The 19,773-nt window shown below is 36.7% G+C and overlaps 1 protein-coding gene across 1 annotated transcript; it reads right to left on the bottom strand.

Moving 5' to 3' along the window:
* LOC115410670 (dual specificity mitogen-activated protein kinase kinase 4-like) lies at positions 1 to 17,228 on the bottom strand. The gene is given in 13 exon segments (XM_030122414.1): positions 1 to 335; positions 2,344 to 2,389; positions 3,421 to 3,569; positions 3,699 to 3,776; positions 5,451 to 5,578; positions 5,668 to 5,719; positions 5,807 to 5,926; positions 6,068 to 6,187; positions 9,919 to 9,959; positions 9,962 to 10,092; positions 10,871 to 10,925; positions 10,928 to 10,972; positions 17,136 to 17,228. Coding segments are annotated over 13 exon segments (1,086 nt in total). The 5' UTR covers positions 17,143 to 17,228; the 3' UTR covers positions 1 to 221.
* Positions 17,229 to 19,773: the final 2,545 nt, after the last annotated feature.

Consider the following 19,773-nt stretch of genomic DNA (forward strand, 5'->3'; position numbering starts at 1 on the left):
TTTTAGGTCTAACGGACTTTAAAATGACGTGATTTGAGGTGGAAGGGTTCGCTTAACAATATTTATTTTAATTGCGCCGGGCAATTTGGATTTAGTTCCTTCGCTCTTTGGAACATGTGAATAGACGGGTGATCCTACGTAACTCTGAGGGCTAAGATGTCGAAAAGCGTTGCATCACAAAGCTTAGTGTCCCACCCAGTGCATGTTGGGCGACGGCCCCATCAGTCCACGTACATGGGAGAGATGGGAGAGGCGGGGATCTGATCCAGGATGCGACAAACGTAACTGGCGACGTCCACGAAACGCTCCTCGTACATCAGGATGAAGGGGTGTTTCTGGAAGGGAGATACACACCGTATGAATACACAAAACTGATTATGTCGAAGCTGGTTTATAAACTGCACGTCTGAAAACCAGAGTTAAAAGACAAATTTCTGTTTCTATTTGGTACAGACAAACGTTTCCTATTCTATTCTATTCTATTGGGTTAGAACAGTTGCTAACACTGGTCTATGAATAAAACACTTTCAGATTAAAAAGGTAGTAAAACCAAATTTCTCTTGTAATGGAAATGCAAAAAAAAAAAAAATTCTCCTGGTTCTGTCTTCGTTCGTAGAAAACCTACCCTTTGATACGAGGTTGTGACTGACAGCTGTAGTTATTGATCAAGACTGATTCTGTAGAAGCAGCTCTACTGAGGCCAGTCATAGCTCAGATCAGAAGAAACACCGCTATTTTGGCTTCACATGAAAGTGTCAGAACTGCTGAGGGAAGGCGTGTCTTACTCTGACATTTGGTTCCTGCAGCTTTTATAACAAATAGAAACACCTTTTCCAGGATAAATTCTAATGTAACAAACATTTAACCCAAAAAAGCAATGCAGAATATATTAATATATATAATGTATTATAATATAGTGTATATACGAGGGGCGACTGAAAAGTTTTGAGCCTAACATGGAAAGGATTAAAATATGAAGACCAAATTTGGTCCATGAAATCTTTCACATATCTTAATCCTATCCACTAAATTTCTTGGTCATAGCAATCTTTTTCCCCGTTTTACAGGTCCCTGAACTTTCTGTATTGAGTGTTTCCTGAAAAATGGACAAACTTGAGTATGGGGCTGTCATTAGGTACGCGTACGACCTTTGCCTTCTCTGGGGTTGGTGACATCGGATGTTTCCATTGTTTTGACTGCTCCTTGGTCTCAGGCTGATAGTGATGGACCTAAGTCTCATCCATAGTCACAAATCAGCCCCATACTCAAGTTTGTCTGTTTTCAGGAAACATTGATATAGAAAGTTCAGGGACCTGTAAAACATGGAAAAGAAAGCAATGACCAAAAAATTTAGTGGATAGGATTAAGATATGAGAAAGATTTCATGGGCCAAATTTGGTCTTCATATCTTAATCCTTTCCATGTTAGGCTCAAAACTTTTCAGTCGCCCCTTGTAATGTATATTATAAATAATGTATTATAAAAACGTATTGTTATTTATGTTAACATTGTATACGATATAATCATAACTACTTTATAAGGCTGCTATATCAGTGTATAGTGTATTCATATATAATGTGCTATTACACAAGGTATATAATGGATAGTAAATTATATGATTTTGGAGAAAGCATTATGATATACAATGTAATTTATATATACTTTTTTTTTTTAAACTACGACTTTATTCTCATAATGTTATGGCTTTCGCCTCGAAATATTACGACTTTATTGTCATAAAATTATGACTCTTTTTGTGTTCGACTTTATTCTCGTAAAATTACAGTTTTATCTCGATATTTTACGACTTTATTCTTGTAGTGGCAAGTGTTTTTATTTTTTTATGTGGACCTATTACGCCGTCGTATCATACACCTTGCACTACCTTTATTACAGTAACGTAGCCAACAGCTCCACCATCTTGTGTATGTGCTCCACAGGTGGGTTAATGGAAACATCCCATTTTAAGTCAATTCAAAAATGATGCATAAGCACTGTAAGAAAAGCGAGTGAGTAGTAGCTTCTTTCAAGCCTTTGACCAATTTGCTGATATATAAACTAAAAATAGCTGCGTTAAAAGTTCAAATGCCAAATTAGAAGCATTTTATGAACCATTTGTTTTTTTACACAACTCGTCAAACCATCTCCAAAACAAATATTAAAAAGAACACAAACATATAAAATCTATTAATGCTTGCGTGGTTTAATCTGAAGCGTAATAATAAAGAGCTGAGTAAAAAGAACTGTGCTCCTCATGTTAAATTTCTGGATGGGCATTCATATTTAATGTTGACCTGTTTTCCCACACAGATTCAGACAAGTGAGATGAAACATAAAACTTACCAGAAGCTCCTTGTACTTTGGCCTTTTTGATTCGTCCTTTGTAAGGCTGGACAGAGAAAAAGGACCATTAATGAAGCTCAACAATAAGAGGAACTCAGAGGCAGAAGCAGGTTGTTTTCTAAACAGCTGAAACAGAAACGGCTTTAGGTCACATTATGAGGACTCCATCTGCTGAGGTTTAAGTAGTAAACATGTTTTTACACCAGGATGTATATAGTTAATCATTATTTTAAAGTGTTATGAGGAAGTTTTTTTTTTTTTTTTTTCAATTCTTTTAATGAATTTTAACTTCATTTTATTAACAAAGGACTAGTAGAACCTTTGGCAATTTAATGATTAGTGAAGTCTCTGTTGCTCAAATTTACTTTCAGTTTTCTAACTAATATTAAATTTGTACATGATGAAAATAGTTTTAAGGGGCTTGATCACATGACCTGTAGCACTAAGGGATTTTGGGTATTTAATCCTCAAAAACCCAAACAGCTACTGGCAACCAACATCATCTACTGATCTAAAATGTTTAATAATGTTTGACCCATTAATCCTATTAATACATGTAAATAATTCAGGTAAAATGCGGTTTCTCAGATCATCATCAGGTATGACCCATTTGGACATTTAGATGCTCCATAATGAACGTGGAAACACCGTCATCTTCTACAGCATTGATTCACCAATAAAACTCATGGAGTTGAATCAATGACAGTGGATGGAGACACTTAGTTTATGTTCAGTTAATGATAGGTTTGACCAAAAAAGTAATTTTTTTTTGGCAGTTTTCTCTTTTTTTTGATATAATAACCCTCAACTTTAATCTGAGCTTTTATGAACATCTTCATGATCAGTAAATTAAATATAGGACAATACATGATTTATACTGATAAAATGCAAAGTACAGAGGATAATATTATAATAAATGGTGATAAATCATTTAAGAAAGGTTAGATATAGAGAACAGTTCATTTGGGAACTGACACAAAAGCAGTGCTGGACCTTTATGGGTTAAAGTATGTACGACATTTGGGTTTGAGTAGTGATGTATAGAAGCGTATACGAGGACAGTTGTGACGTGCTTACCATAGGTTAACAAAGTTGATGAACTTGGGGGAGAACTGCCTCTCCTCCGAGTTGCTGAGCTGCGGAGGTTCTCCTTTCACCACTTGCGTCAGCTGATCAAAAACACTATTCCACTTGGGGTAAGGAAACCGTCCTGTAGCCAGTTCATACTGCAAACAAACACAAAACAGGGACTTTTCATCTACAAGTGTTTTTTTTTTTCCACCAGTTTGCCAAATGACTCATACTCAGACGTAAGCAAAGGTTTGGTTTCATGTTGATGATGGTGGTCGTCTTACCAGGGTGATTCCCAAGCTCCACACATCAGACCGGACATCATAGCCTTGTCGGGAAGCACTGGGGTCTATCCTTTCAGGCTGGAGACACAAACAAAACACTCTGATAACTACACACTGTGGGTTTTGGTTTTTCTCTTTCTGTAGTTAGATCATAGTACAGAGTGAATATACTGATAAAGGTACTCAGGACCTAGTTCTAAACTATCACAGTCCTTTACTTCAACTTTTCAAGTTCCCACCAAAGCCCACATCCCCAAACCTAAACAATAGAACACATTGATTACCACTGATTCCCAGAATGAATGAGTGTTTGCAGATTTGCTGGTCAAACAGTGAAACCCCTCAGCTGTTTCTAGTCTGTCATTTCTTATCAAAACAGAGACAAAGGTTTGTAACTCAAGCATGAATTGTGATTCTGATTAAAACATCATGATATGATCTTTTGGCTTTTATGGCTCCTTTTAGTCGGTGGTCATTTATCTATTCTTTTATCTAAACTGATTGACCATAACCACTGTACAGGCGCTGCCTTTTCCTATTTCACACACCTTTGCAAACAGCACTGAGGTTATTTTAATTTTTGTTTTACCCATCATTCCTTTTTTGCAGTTTTGGCTATTTTGATGTTTACTTCACACTGAAAGAAGATGTAAGGGCTTAAAAACTGTAGCTTCAGCCTTTTTAGAACATAAATGTTCTATGTTAAGTATTTGGGTTGCCTTCACCAAAAATCACATGAGCTTTTGAGGTGAAATCCGAGTTTTTCTATTTTTTCTAAAATGTAGTTAAATTCCAACTAAACAAAAACAACCTTTTCCTCTACTTTTCTCTGGTTTATAGTCTTAAGTCGTGTTACAGCTTCTTCTTGTTGTTATATTGCTACAAACTAATTTCTGTATCATTGTGGACTGACATTCATAAAATGTTGACAATATCTAAATAATGTAAACCCAAGTCCACATTTTCCTGAGTGTACAGCTGCAGAGTTTCAGTGTTTCGTTACCTAGACTGTGGCCTCATTTGTCTGGATGGAGTTTTACAATCAATCAAAATTAAAAAAAAAAAAAAAAAAAAATGGCAGCAGCAAAACAAAACATTACACAAATTCTGTGAGTTAAACCTAAACATTTCAATGTGGTGAGATGTTTAAGCATCACTATAAATGAACTACAATAAGGCGACCTGTGATAGTGACATTAGTACAAACCCATAGGTTAGTGCAACACCTAGACTCCTATATACTGGGAATACTCTGATAAACACTGAAGCAGATCATATGTGTAAATAGGAGACAGATGTAGACTCAGTTATGCAGCAGCTATGTAATGACACACTTTAATTGGATCGTGTGTTGTTGGTGACAGTAGTGATTTGTAATATATCACCTGTTCACTCTAGGTGACGTTTAGTAGCGAGTAGGTGATGGGTGAAAGCCAACTTTTGCTGACCGCTTCCTGCTTTGCCTTTTTAAAGTATGTTTTGCTGTTGCGGAGTAGTTTACTGCTGTTTTATGGATTACCTGAACGTCAATGGACTGAATCGCGAGATGTTTAAATGCCTGGATACTTGAAGATTTTCTTTGATACGAAATAAAGGGACCTTGTTTTAAACCTTGGATTACTCTTTGGACTGAAGCGCGTTGGGCAATTTCTCCCGTTCAGCCGCTCGGCGACTCAAACTTTGTTAGACAGTCGCCAAGAGTGTATATAAAATGTCTTTTTAACACGTCTGACTAAACTTCCGTTTGCTTACCGCCATGTAAGGCCTGCATCCTGCATCTCTGGTCTTGGCTATGGAGTCCACCAGCTGACCGCTGATGCCAAAGTCACACAGCTTGATATTCCCCTTTCGGTCCATTAGAATGTTGGAAGGTTTGATGTCTAAGATGACACAAGGTTCAAAAATGTGAGAAAACCGGTCTCACATTACATTTTACATTTATGGAACAAAAAACACAAACTAAACTTACCTCTGTGAATTATTTTCAAGTTTTCTTTTAAGTGGTTCAGTGCTTTAACGGTCTGTGAAAACAAAATCCAACACTTTATTTCTGCTCAGGTTCGGACGATGTGTAATAAAACGCAGAATGAAAAAGTCAGTGTACTCACTGCTAATGTTATTTTGCCTAATATTTCCTCTGGAATGACATCATCTAATGCACAATATACATATTTGTAGAATTTGTCTAATGAGGTAGACATAAGTTCCATACAAATCCAACAGTCACCCTGAAACACAAAGGGAGAGAGCAGAGTCACTTTTACACAAGTGTCTCCTTGTTAAATTTTTTACATGAATGATAGGAGTCAGTTCAGACTAGGAAGGGCCGCAGCCAGGACGTGACAATGATGTGGTGTGTTCAAGGTCACCTCTCTGAAGAGAGCGCCGTAGAACTGAACAATGTAGGGACAGTCACTACTCCTCATCACCACATCCAGATCCATCAGCAGCTGCTTCTGCTCCTTCTCGTCCACAGTGGAACGAATCCTCTGAAGAACACACAGCACAAAAACATCACTTTTCAGTCCATCTTCATCTGTGTTCATTTTTAAACTGACTCACTTATATTAGCATTAAATACATAGTTCTGTACTGTGGGATGCTCTGGCTATTATGTGCTGCTAAGCAGTTCACACACCACTAGATGGCACTGTGGTTGCTCAGTTTGTGCCCCAAAAGGTTCACAGTTTCAGTTTTCACACTTGTCTCAACCCTAACTCTCCACAGAATGTCTTTTACAGATATTCTCTTGAGACCCAGCAATGTATTTTGGTCTTCTGTAGAGTTTCACAGTTTTACTTAATGTAAAAAAACCTAAAACTTTGACTTTCCTGGGTCTCAGGAGGATGTCAGCACACATCACATCATCAAAATACCCATCGAAACACTTCATTCTTCAGCCAAATGTAACTCAATATATAATCAACTACATAACACAACCTACCTGAAGAAATGCAAAATACATATAGTACATTATGTGTTGCATTATCTGACTTTTTTGCAGTTTGTATTTGCATTTATTACTTTTACTGACATAGAAGAACAACCAAAAACAGAAATCATTTAGAAAAGAAAGAAAATGCCACAAATAATCCCCAGCATTAATAAAACAGAGGAAAGAAAAAAGAACATTAGACTGTATTACAATTAGGGATGTAACGATTATTGATGTAACGATAAACCGTGGTAAAATTCCCGACGATTAGTATTACCGTTTAAATTCTAATTATCATGAAAACTGTGTTTGATTACCGCACTTTCAACACAAACTTAATATGGAAAATGGTCAAACAATGGCTATAAGGTTCCATCTTTAATGCACATGTGTATGTTTGATATTTACATGTTAATATTTGAATGTTTCTGCAAACAGAAAGTATATTGTGCCTATTATTTTATTTGTTTTTTTGTTTGTTTGTTTGGGGTATTTTTTTTTTCAAAATACAACTTGGTTAAATTATTTCAGCTTGTGTCTAACTACTTTTGAACATTTTGAGCACATTTCAACAATACCGTGATAATAATGATAACCGTGATAATTTTAGTCACAATAACTTCGATATGAAATTTTCATATCGTTACATCCCTAATTACAATACAGTCGTGGAAAAAATTATTAGACCACTCTTGTTTTCTCCAATTTCTTGTTCATTTTAATGCCTGGTAGAACTAAAGGTACATTTGTTTGGACAAATACATTGATAACAACAAAAATAGCTCATGAGAGTTTAATTTCAGAGCTGATATCTAGTCATTTTCCATGGTTTTCTTAATAATAACCAAAATTAATTCAGTTCTTACATATTGTACTGCCAAAAACAGTGCTTTTAGGCATTCCACTTTTTCTTTTCTGTCTGTTTTAATTACAATACACACAGTGTTTAGTACTTCATTGCATAACCATTGTTTTTGATGACTTGATGGTCTAATAATTTTTTCTGCAACTGTATATGCAAGGTTTTGTGTTGCATTACAAGCATCAAACTCACACCACTCTTACTACTGCCTACCTAGCATTAAGCGGCACAAATACAATAATTATGAAATTTGTTTCTTTATGGCAGCTCTGTGGTAAGTTTGCTTTTGTATAGCACAAGAAATAGTGTCAAGGTATGTCTCATTTCCACTACAGTACATGAAACCACAACACATGAAACTAGCTGTACATGTCTCCATAATCCTACTGCTGTATTTGGTGTCATTTTTTCCATCCTTCCTCTTTAGCATATCCCACTCCTCCAGCCCACCATGACTCATAAACATCTTTAGCCAAGCAGCGTCATGACACCAAAAACATTGATCTGTTGTTTTGTTTGTCACAGTATAGCACGACTCAGTCTGGTAAATGACAGTAACTCAAGTCGCATTCTTGTGTCACATTCTCACTGATAGCCCATCGCTTATCAACAGCAGCAAAACTGGAAAAATATCAACAACTAGCCTATATCTGTATTTTGCCTGCAAATGTGATCATTTTTAATACAAATGTGATCAAATGATCTGACAGAGTATTATGGGAAAGTCTCAGGCCACTGTTAGGTTTTGTTTTTTAGTGAATTTACAATTACATATGCAAATCTCCGTTTATTAATATTATATTCCATTATAGTTAATTTTTTATACCTCCTATTTACTCTTGCTCTATTTTTACCTCTTTTTTAAGAACAAAGTGGGAGAGAAACAGCATCTCATATTCTCTGTATGTCCTGTGCATCTAGTGAACTGACAATAAAAAAATCTTTGAATCCTGCATCTTAATAAACAAGCCGGGGTATACAGGAAATACATAAAGCATTAAAAACAAAAGTGTCTCCAAAGTGTGAAGTATTATTGTGACCTCCCTTTGCACTTCAAACTCTTTTATTCAGACAATATGAGATTCCCTACATTCATTTTCTGCTTTTACACTAGGTTTTATTCAGCACATCTCAAATATTTTTTTATTATTTGGGCAACTTTTTGTCATGTGAACAGAGGTCACCCTACATATTTACTGAAGTCTGTAGACAGCCATTACTTCAGTTTTTCCTGTTTTATTACTGGGCATGTCTTTTCAGAAAAATTCGTTCACATCATACATTGCGTGGCCAAAAAACCCCCCCAGAAAATAAATAAATAAATAAGGTCCCGCAACAATATTTCTTTGGACCACCTTCAGCGTTGATTACAGGACATATTCACTGTGGCATTTGTGCCGTACAATGTTTATTTGATGTCAGAAATATCATAACACTCTTTTCTGCTAATAGTTATAGAATTTGTATTACTAATGCAGAGATGGACCACTGGGTAAAGTAAAGGATTTCTGATCTCCGTGTTAATTCCTGGTTAAATAAAGGTAAATAATAATAGAAAGCTAATGGTTGTTTAAGAAATACTAAACTACTCCCTGTATCAGTTAGGGTTAAATATGTTGTTTCCAGCTGAAACATATTCATCACTGCCTTAATTATCCAACTGAGGCCTCTTACATATTTGCTGAGTTAAATCCAGGTGGAGACTTTTTGTGGCCAGGCTGTGTGTTACTGTGTGTGTGTGACCTAGTTTACGGTTCTGGTCTCAGTTCTGGAGAGGGCATTTTAAAGTCTAAACCAGGGGGTGTCAAACATGCAGCCCGGGGGCCAAATGTGGCCCGCCAAAGTTTCCAATCCAGCCCGTGGGATGAATTTATGAAATGCAAAAATTACACCAAAGATATTCACAAAATGGTTTGTTCAGGTTCCACAAACAGATCAGTAGAATATTATCATAATGACCAATAATAGCTCACTACCCCTAAATTTACACTAAAACAAACTCCAAAAAATTTAAATATCCTGAACAAATATGAACAACCTGAAATGTCTTATGAGAAGTGTAATTTTAACAATATTCTGCCTGTTATTAAATGTTTTGTGTATTTGTAGAGTTGTAGTGAGCATGTGTAAATGATAAACTGAAGCATTTATTGTTAAAACTGCACTTATTTTTCCTTAAGAAATTTTCAGTTGTTCAGTTGTTCATGTTATTCACATTTATTAAAGGACAGTTTGTAGATGTAAACATTTTCATCATGTAAGGAAAATTTGGACTTGACATTATTTATATATAATTAAGTTACTATTTTACTGGTCCGGCCCATTTCAGAACAAAATTTGGCTGAATTTGGCCCCTGAACTAAAATGTGTTAGACACCCATGATCTAAACTAAGGGGGCGGGGTTTGACTTCTGGAGTCTCACCTTGACAGCCATGATCTGGCCCGTGGGTTTGTGGACCATTTGTTGACAGAGCCATACGCCCCACGACCGATCTCGCCCAGGTCTCTCAGATCCTCAGCGGTGAAGTCGCAGTGCTGCTCTGGAGAGATCTTCAGCTTCCCCGACGACTCGATACTGTGTGTCCGCAGACGCTCTCTGGAGGGACGGGATAAGACAAGATCCAGACCGCAGAAAGGACAATATGGAGGCCATGACTCTAACATGTATTATAAATGAATGTGGATGTGATAAATATTTTAGCACCGACTGTAAAGCTTCTTTGAATCTGAAACAGTCACAAAGCTCTATGAAGTGGCTCTGAAATCTGATAATGCTTATTTAATTTGCTGGTAGGTCATTCCAAACCAACTTACCTGGGCCTTTAAATTTTTCCTGAAGATTTCACAGGTCCTGAAGACCTGACAGTTCTGGTCCCGTTTTAATTTTAAGCTTTTAAAGTTGGCCCTCATGGCTAAATATCACCCTTCCTATGTACTGTATATTATGTGCCTCACATATCACTAAAAAAGGTTGAGTTAAGACATGTTCTACTCATCAACAAAACCCAAAGTATCATTCCAACATGGGAGAAGAAAACAGTCTTTCATTTTCCAAAATAAGTATTATTGATTTCTGGGGGTCTTTTTGTTGTCCGCTGTGGATGTTGTGGTTCTAGTCCTTGGTTAAATAGAACTAATGTCCCGGCAAAGCCAGCGAAGATAAAGACCACTGGAAAGTAACCATGTAAACCAAAGTCGGTTTCATGTTCTTCCAGACATCAACTCAGGGCATGTTTTATGGGGAAACAAATATTTATTAGCCCTCAAGGAGATAGAGATTATGCTATGGTGAAAAAAAGGAATAATAAAACTTGTTTTTAAAACGGAGCTGCTTTATGGTCCCATTATTATCATCATCTGGCATCTGCACTCACATGTGCGGGTTCGGGAAGGAGGGCGCCGTTGGGTTGAGTGGGAGCCTGGAGGCCGGTTCACTGGAGGGTTGGCGAAGTTCAGCTTCAGAGCTTTGCGTTTACCTGGAGGAACAAACAGAGGAAACATAGCCATATTCCCACTACATGCACACCACACTGTGGCTTCAAACCAGAGCCGTTAAGATAAGTGACGATAGCGAGGGGGCGAAAAACACTGATGTTACGTGACTCATGTAGGTCAAATAGTTCCAAACAGGAAATTTATATTCCGCCAGTTATATTTTACATATAACAATTTGATCAGCCTGTAGACGGAGCCCAAAATATACAGGTTTCTTTAGTTATTAAATGTTAATAATGTTCATCTGGAACTCTAATCATTGCTCTGTCAATTATGTGATACAGACAGGGTAGTGTCACCTCTTTTTCCAACTTTTAGATCGCTACCAAGACCAATAAATGGGACTTTTTAAAAAAATATATAGTTAAAAAAGGTTGCAAATACATACTATATATATACATCAATGTTGTAATGAAAACTCATCCGTATCCTTGTCTATCTTCTTTCTCTGAATACAGTTAGCCACCTAAACAATAAACTATCTTTTTAGAGATAGTATCTAAAACTGTAAAATAGATGAATAAGTAGATATTTGAAAAAATATCGCTAACTCAAAATGTCTCCTTACTGATGTTGACCATCAAACTAATCAATAAGTGTGAGCCTATGTTTCAAAGATGGTCAATATAGTCATAAAATATATGTCTGTGCAGATGTTCCAATAAGTATTGCCGACTCAAACTGACTGACTTTTGCTTATTTGGCCACAATTAAGTCAGTGTAACTCATTTAAGCTGCTTCTGATGTTTGGAACCATTTGAGCCCAATGACAACAAAAAAAAAAAGATCCTATAGATTCAATAGAGGTGTCATCTCTGTCTCTCTTAATGCACTCTGGGTCACCAATGAGTACAAACTGGAGACACTGCGTGAAGATATGCAGGACACAAGGTGATAAAACGCTCATCTTACCTCGTAACATCTGAATATCAACACTTGAGATAAGCCATTAACATCAAATCAGAAATATTAATAATTTGTGCCACAACAACCAACTGGTGACCGAACCACACCACAGTTTTTGTGCTTGTATAAAATCTAAAGCTTGTTGTAGAATGTGTGGAAATAAACTGCAGTGGCATAAATGTGATTGCATCTTTCAGAGTTGGGTTATCTCAAGCACTTCTTTAGAAAAAAAAAAAAAAAAAAATCAGAGGGAGCACAAACTGCATTTGGACACAAGCAAAGTGCCCAGATGTGCTGCACAGGGTTCCCAATGCTCAGGGGTCTGGACTTCTTTTTTGTTTTTTTGGCTAAAACATGCCTTTTCTTTAAATAAACCATGCACAAGCTTTGCTGAAGTTACAAATAGTTGAGTTTTAAAAGCTAGATACTGATATTGGGACTCCCTGTGCAGAAACCATTTCCATTAAGAACTCAAACCTGAACCTTGAGATTTCAAAGTGACAAAACGCTTAGTACCTTTATCGGGATGTTAAATAAATTTATACTTGACAGATTTATTGACTCACATGTGGTGATTTAATCCAAATATTCCACCAAATGTAGCTGATATTCCAGTTTATAAAGTGCTGTGGAAGTGTTGAGTCAACTTTGCCATGCCCTGTCCGACCAGCTCCTTCAGTGCAAACAGATCCATTAACCTTTACGCCCCGGTGCAATAATCTTTGTCGGCCATAACTGAATTTGTAACGGTTAATAGCGGTGAACAGTGGACAGACTCCCCAACTACCAGAGCACCACACAGGCTGGTTCAGTAGTATACAGCAGCTTCCTTTCAACCTATTTCATCCAATTCAGTGTGATAGGATCATGACTTTAACCAAAGGACAGACAAGTCACCAAGCAGGATGCCAAGTCGTCAGCCAGCGGCCGAACAAAAACACAGCTCAAAGAAAGGAGAGTGAAAGGAAACAACTTTAGACTACTGAGGGTGTACCCACAAGAGTAGAGGTCAGTGTGCTTTTGTGTGCAAGTCTATTGCTTACTTTGGGGACAACTCCAGACAGGCTTATCTGAAACCCTGTAGTAAAGAAAAGACATTTTACTACATCCTCTCAGTGGCTCATTTGAGTGTGAGTGGATTGTTGTTTAGTGGCATCTCAGGACAAGTGTGAATTCTGAAAGTGGAATACGGGGTGAAGAACGGCTCTGTGTTTGGTTTAGTCCAGATCGATGTCGTCTGGCCCCGTTTGAGACCTCAGCATTTTGTACAAGTTGGATAATCATAACAGAGTAACGGGCATGGGCAGTGTATTAAAATACGTCTATTATCTGTTTTTGCTATATTTAAAATTGTAAATAAAAATATATAAATCAAACAAATTGTGATTAATGCTTCCTCTGGACAAGTGTTGTTGCAAAAAAACCTAAATGCAATGTGTTAATTTGCCCTAATCTATTTAGCATGATACATTCTACAATAAATAACCTACCAATAAAAGATTACTGGTGTATGTTTATTTGTTGACAATACTGCACACATATATAATTCAACTATGGAACTATTTCTGAATCATGTCATGAATTATCCATAGTAGTAAAAGAAATTTTGGTTACATTTTTCCTGCAGTGGCCTCAGCCTTAGTGAGTAACAACTGGCATTTTTCTGACATTAAAAGATAATTTTGCATCCAACCCACTTCATGCAGCAACTGAAAAGGTTGGCGAAGGGTTCAAGGCCATGGATGGTCTAATTTGTCATATGATCTGCTTTTCGAGCAATTGTACAGATTGCACCAGGGAGCAAGTAACAGCACTGTACAAACTTTCCTGCGTAACTATTAATTCATTTTAATAGGTCGAGTAATGGTGTAAATGACATTTGAATTAATGTTAGTGAGTGTATTCAGGCCTGTTTATAGTGCCTCTGTACTCTGTCACAACAAGAATAGGCCTGGATGATAAACAGTGATAAATATTGCAATATAAATGTACCAAATGTTGAATATTGTTTGATATAATGTCAGTGCTGAGGATAGCATCCAGAAGCCCAGCCTGCAACTCTGCTGCTCTAGTCTGCTTAATCTAATAAAAAAAAGATAGAGGAGGAGGCCAGCACAATGCAGTGAAACTACAGCTGCAAAAGGAAAATATCTGTCCAGAATATTCCAGATTAACCTAAAAGGTTATCGTGTTCATTTTAAGGGGACTACAAAAAATACAGCCGGGTAAAGTTTGATTCATCACATTGCTTCTGGAGTCAAATATCATGTTATAAATAAATGACTTCTTAATAAATAAACTGTTTATTCTTGGAAATATGATATATTTCATTAATTGGTGCTGCTAGGGCTTCAGAAAAAACTAGGATAAAAAATGTAGTAGGAAAAGAAGCTAGGAAACAGTGCAGGATGTGGGAATTGCTGTTTTTCTCTGCACCGTTACTGATAATAATCATGTTTACAGATGACGCCTGCACAATATGAGGAAATCTGCAGTGTGCAATACATTGTTAGTAACGCAACAACAATATGACCTGCGACAAACTAACCTCACTGTTACCGGTTGTCGACTAGTGGATTCATCCGATTGGCCAAATGTTCACATCTTGAGTATGATCACAATTATTTTACTATCTATCATTTCACTTATTGGACAGCACTACAACAGTAATTAAGTAATGCATCAAAGTTTTTAATGCATTAAGTTAGTGCTGTGTATTCATGCTATATCATTCTAATGAATTACAAATGTTAGAGAATGGATACGGCAGTAGACTAAATAAAATTACAGTTTTCTCTGAATTTGACTTATGTTGGAGAAATGCATATAACAGAACACGAGACAGTTAAATAGTAATAGTCTTAGTCATTTTAATCTGTGCTAACATTTAAGATTACACGCTATAGCTTTAATTTGCAGATTATACTTGCCAATTAATCATTTCGACTGACATAAAAATTATGCCCTCCGAGTTGTTTTTTATCAACCTAACAGCCCATCCCCATTCCATATCATCCACAAAGAAAACAACACATGATCATAGGATAACAGGGCACGCCAGGGGACAGTGCATTTTAGGAATGCCACCTATGCTGCTGCTGCTGCTGTGTGGTATAATGAAAGCCTTACATATTGTTCTGGTCATATAGCTCTAGCATTTGCTCATACACCAAATATATTTTTCAGTCTCTAGCAGAGTATAATTCTGGACAGACAGCAGGTAGCTGTAAAATTATGTACCAATAATATTTAATGTACAGTATGCTGAGGTCATGAAGGGGTTTGCGTTCCCATGCAACTGTATGTGCAACTTTAATGTGAATTGTTAGCTCAGTTACAGGTGTAGCCCCGAAATAGCATAGAGTGAAATTTACTGAAGTGCTTTTGTGTGTTAAACAGTAAAAAATACTCCCAAATGGGGTTGCTTGATGCGGTCTCATCAAATGGGGTCTGTCTACTGTGGATCTAAAAAGTTTTGGGTTTTGTTTAGATGGATGGATACTGATGATGACATGCTATAAGGAATAAAAGAAAATAAATGCAGGTTTGACATGGAAGGGAAACCAAACAGATAAATTGACAAAAAAGGTTGTAAAGGGAACATTTCAAGGATTTCCTCTGCTACATAAAACAATGTGAACAAATACCCTAACAATAGCAACTTAAACCTAGTAAAATAAGTGTGAATACCTGTTTCATTCTGACATCTCCAGCAGCTGTTGTTTCTGTAAGGTTTAGATAAAACATTTGATACTAGACACATACACACACACTTCCTCTGCCATAGAGGAAGATAAATACATCTGTGTTGACCATCTGTGTCTGCTGTTAGTATGTACAGGTGCTGCAAGTCAGTCAGTGCAAATGGTGTCCTTGATCAGCTACCATTAACACATCCATTATGACAACTCATCCTTTTTCCAGCAGGAACACACAACCTGGATGCCTCACAGTAAATGCGTTAGATGTACACAGAAACCTCACACATTCAACAACTATATTAGATCAGCAAAAAAGTACATATATAGTTCCATTCCTGGTTTATTACACGGTTTTGATGTGCTCAATCTCGACAGAACTGGTGTCACTGTTACAGATATGGAACCTACTGACGCTATGAACAACTAGGTTAAATAATTAATAGCATTGAAGCATAACTGTACACGGGGGTTGATGTACTGTCTGTATGGTTAACTGGAATATTTTAATAGTATTTTGCCCTTAATGACAAAGAAATATATGGAAACATTGGACACTTCCAACGTAGGCCTTAGTGGCAGCTACTTTTAGCAGCCTAGTGGGAATAATATCAGTGGCTGGACACTTGATTTAATGCCTCTTTATGATGCATCGCGTTTGGGATTTGGTTTTACTCTCAATGAGCCTATCGACAGCTTAAGGAATAAAAACACACCCACGGTGCCACCGCAGGCCTATCGATGAGGCAAGACAGGAGCTACCCGCATCATCACTGCTAACCTGGTATCCGTGGTGTTTCAGGGGAGCTGCGTCAAGCTAGCTGACGGTAGCCAGGGCTTTAGCGGAAATAAATCAATTTGCCTTCATAATGCAGGAAAACTTGACGTACTTATTACACGGATAGCAAATTAATAATTAAGAAGGTCTCAAGTACTATAAAGTAGTGTAGTGCAAATTAAACACACAAGCTTCCCGTGTTTCAACAAGCTAAATGCTAAGCTACACACATTTGTGACACAAGCTAATGCTAAATAATATTTAGCTTTTTCTTTTTAGATGACAGAGAAATATATCTACCAACTTGCCACCTTTACTTGTTTGCAAGCTACACTTATTGACCGAATAACTACTAATAAACAACAAAAAAACGGTTTTACTTTATTAAACAGCTTAGATATAAATATTTCAACATGCTAAGTTACATGCTAACAGCTAGCGATTATTTCTACAACTGACGTCTCGTGCTTTGACAGTTAAGCGACATTGCTTAAAATGAGAAGCCGATTTTTATATTTTTATTGTATTTTATTAACGATTATGTCGACTTGTATCTACAGCAAAGTGTTTAACGGTTAGCGTTGCTATTCGTAAGGGGGTTTTATTCTGAAAAAGGAAGAAGGACATGGCGGCTCCTCTTGTCTGTGTTGACTTTGGTGTTTCTGCTTCTGGGCTAAAGCTATCTGTTCCTTTTAACTCAAGTGTCTCGGTGTAAAATGTTCCAAATGAGCTAAATATGAGCTAAAGGCAGCCGTCGCCTACCTTGCATGCTGCTGCTCTGTGTCTGCTGGTGGAATTGGTGCGACGTGGATCCTACGATGCTGCTGCTGTTGCTGGAGCTTGTTGAGTTGCTGTCAGGACGGGAGTCGCCATTGTTGTGTTGGATTCCGGCAGCAGCGCTCAGGCTGCAATGCAGAGAGAGTAAACTTCGCCCTCTCTGCCTCCAGACGGGACACTGCGCCACTTGAACGCAACAGCCGCACCACGGCCACGTCTGTGGCGCTGCTGCATTCACGGACTGTCGAAAATGCGTCACTTCTGATTTTTTGTTTTTCCCGCTTACATCAGGGGTGTCAAAGTCTTTTAGTTCAGGGGCTACATACAGCCAAATATGATCTAAAGTGGGCCAGACCAGTAAAATAATATAAATAATAGGATAAGAACTTATAAATAATATCTACTCCAAAGTTTTCTCTATGTTTTTGAATAAAAATAAATGAAATGCCGTAATGAAAATGTTTACATCTACGAAACTGTACTTGAACAAATATGAACAACCTGTCAAATAAGTGCAATTTTAACAATATTACACCTTCATTTATCATTTTTATCACAACTTACAGATCACAGTGGCTCTACAAATACAGAAAACATTCAGTAACCGGCAGATTATTGGTACAATTCCACATCCTTGTCTTAAGACATTTCAGGTTGTTCACATTTTTGTAAAAGGCTAGTCTGTAAATGTATAAATTTTTGGGTAATTTTCCTTTTTTTTTACACTAAAACAAAGAGAACAACAAAGAGAACAGACCTCCGCCAAAACAGATCTGCTGCCCCCATCACCACCAAAATTTGATCATTTCTTCCTTGTGCCAGTATCAACATTTCCTGAAAATTTCATCTAAATCCGTCCATAACTTTTTGAATTATCTTGCTAACAAACAAACATGCAAACACGCACACACGCAAACACACAAAGTAAAGCTATCACAATAACTCCTGTCGGAGGTAAAAATGAGCTTTTTTCATTATTTTAAGGTTATTATGATAGTATTCTACTGGTCTGACCCACTTTAGATTGAAGTGACCTAAAATGATTTTAACATCCTTGATTGTTAATATATTCACTGTAATTTTTGCATTTCACAAATTCATCCCAGGGGCCAGATTGGACCCTTTGGTGGGCCGATTTTGGCCCCCGGGCACCATGTTTGACACCTGTGGCTTACATACATCAAATAGTCAACATACTGAGAAATATTTAGTTGAGGTAGACCAGTAGATATTCAGTGCAATGCAATGCAAGGTACACAGAAAATTTAAAAAAGTAAATACACTTAATTTATTGTTAATTTGTTTAATGAATTGCTGCACTGTAACAGTAAGAAGTTACATCACTAGTTTCTAGGACAGGTCTGTCAACTCATGTTAGTTCAGGGGCCACATTCAGCCTAAATGATATAAAGTGGGCCGGACCCATGAAATAATATAAATAACAGGATAATAACTTGTGAATAATGTCGACTCCTAAGTGTTCTCTAACTTTTTGAGTGAAAAAGTAAGATTCTGTAATGAAAATGTTTACATCTACAACTGTACTTGAACAAAACAAAATTCTTAAGAAAAATAAGTGCAATTTTTACAATATTGTACCACAGTTTATCATTTCTACATGTGCATTACAATGTACAGATCACAGTGGATCTACAAATACACAAAACATTCAATAAAAGGCAGAATTTTACTAAAACTCCACATACTTCTATAAAGACATTTAAGGTTGTTCATGTTTGTTCAGGTTATTTACTTTTTTTTGTAAAAGGCTAGTCTGTAAATGTAAACATTTTTGTATAATTTAACTGTTTGTTTTTACAGTAAAACAAAGTTTTCATTTTTTATAGGTTAATATGGTAGTTTTTTACTTGTCTGACCCACTTTAGATTGAATTGACCTAAAATCATTGTAACATCCTTGGTTGTTAATATCTTCAGTGTAATTTTTACATTTCACAAATTCATCCCACGGGCCGGATTGGACCCTTTGTCAGGCCAGTTTTGGCCCCCGGGCCGCATGTTTGACACCTGTGTTCTTGGAAGAGTTTTGGGCCATATGGACCATCATTACCATAGGTAGAATATAAATACATACTTTTACTTCAGTCCAGTACACCCACTTAAGTGTAAATCTGAGGTATTTATACTTAATGTCAGTATTTAGATTTTCTCTCTGAATGTTTCCTGAATGCAATGAATGTTGTTGACTTCAATATATTACATTTAATTCAACAGAAACCTAACAAACAAAAAGAAATATTTATCCTGTATTAAAGGTAATTATTATAATAAACAATAAATGAAAGAAATTGATCATAAATTACTGTTCTGTTTGGAAAGTTTGACTTCACTATATGTTAGTATTTCCATTTTCTGCTAATAAAATTCCAGTTGATACAACAGCAACCTAAAGAGCATCACTCTTTTTTACCAGGTTGTTAAAGTGCACCGAAATTCCCAAACAAAAGCCACATTTCTACCTGTAACAATATAAAGTTTAATTTTAAGTTGAGCTTTATCATTTTTCTACAAACATCTCATTGATATTCACTTTCTTAATTATTTTTCTTACATACCTTGAACGCAGCATAAGATGTAAGAGAAGTGACATCAACAAGCTCCAA

The sequence above is a fragment of the Sphaeramia orbicularis genome, chromosome 19 (genome assembly GCF_902148855.1).
Source record: "Sphaeramia orbicularis chromosome 19, fSphaOr1.1, whole genome shotgun sequence".
Taxonomy (NCBI): Eukaryota; Metazoa; Chordata; class Actinopteri; order Kurtiformes; family Apogonidae; genus Sphaeramia; species Sphaeramia orbicularis.